Source organism: Morone saxatilis, unplaced genomic scaffold, assembly GCF_004916995.1.
Source record: "Morone saxatilis isolate NCDOM2014 unplaced genomic scaffold, NCSU_SB_2.0 Contig2, whole genome shotgun sequence".
NCBI lineage: Eukaryota > Metazoa > Chordata > Actinopteri > Moronidae > Morone > Morone saxatilis.
In genome coordinates this window covers 3184966-3186059 of record NW_023339762.1, presented here as the reverse complement: position 1 = coordinate 3186059, position 1094 = coordinate 3184966, and the positions used below count along the sequence as shown (strand labels likewise).

Below are 1094 nucleotides of genomic sequence, written 5' to 3'. Positions count from 1 at the left end.
TTTATAAAAGTTACCTACTGCACCTTTAAGGGAACAAACCAAGGATATACCAATTTCTTAGCAAAAATGTTTTTTTAATTTCAGTTAAATGTAAAATTTTTAGAGTAGACACTGTAAGAAGACACCTTTGTCTCTCTTTGACCTCTTCACAAGAGAAACCTCAGGACCCGGGTTCCCAGACCGAGTGAAAAACCACCCTGTAGAGAGCCAGTGGCCTCAATGGCAGGAGAGAGGACCACCTGTTCACTTTACAGAAAGGAGATAATTGTACCATGGTCCCTCTCACCTGAGATTGTGGTGGTCCCTGCTGTCTGCACAGTGTAGGCTTGCTGAGAGAACGGCTTGATGCTGAGAGAGACACAGATAGACAGAAAGGAGAGCATTAAAAAGGCTGAAAGAAGAAGAGACACAGTAGGGACAGTCACATTGTACCTACATTATACAGAAAGGAATTTTGTTCTGTGTCTTGTATGAACAGTAACAGGAGCACAGATGTCAAGAGTGTCTCTGAGTTCAGTAAAAGCTATACCACCCTTTAACTACCATTATCATCATCATATAGTCATGTAACAGCAGCTGGCAATGAAACATAAAGGGTTTGAACTTGAAGTTCAATGATCCACACAAGCCATGTGAAAAGAAAAATGGAAGTTACAGAAATCACAAGATATGTCCGCAAGATTTGTATCTGCACATGGCCTTCATCATTGTGTCAGATTGGGTGATACTCAGAGATTTTTGCTGAACTGGCCAATTGACAGCATTTCTTGCTGTCTTTTATGACTTGCGTAGTTTGCAAAGGAGTTCATTAACGTGGCAGAGACCAACTGACAGTACCAAAAACAATTGTATACATTATGTTGACACAATTTTAACCTGGAACCAATTGGTCCTTCCCTCTTGGTGTAAAGTGATCACTAGCTAGCTTAGCCGCTACCAGGAAAGTTAGATTAGTTAGATATGAGTCTATAAGATAAGTGTGTCTCACTCTTCTGTGGTGGAGCTGGACTGTCCTCCAGGAATCATCCCCTGCCACAGCTGAAAAGAAACACACAAACACACACATTAATATACTGGACTGTGTGTGTGTGTGT

At 41.2% G+C, this 1094-nt stretch overlaps 1 protein-coding gene across 1 annotated transcript in view; it reads right to left on the bottom strand.

Moving 5' to 3' along the window:
- Positions 1–1094, bottom strand: part of tead1a (TEA domain family member 1a) — a 24909-nt gene that overhangs the window by 10151 nt on the left and 13664 nt on the right. Inside the window, exons 4-6 of the mRNA XM_035664789.1 lie at positions 989–1038; positions 287–348; positions 19–23 (exon numbers count right to left, since the gene is read on the bottom strand). Of these exons, the coding sequence (XP_035520682.1) occupies positions 19–23; positions 287–348; positions 989–1038 (117 nt within the window). The remainder of the gene's footprint in view (positions 1–18; positions 24–286; positions 349–988; positions 1039–1094) is intronic.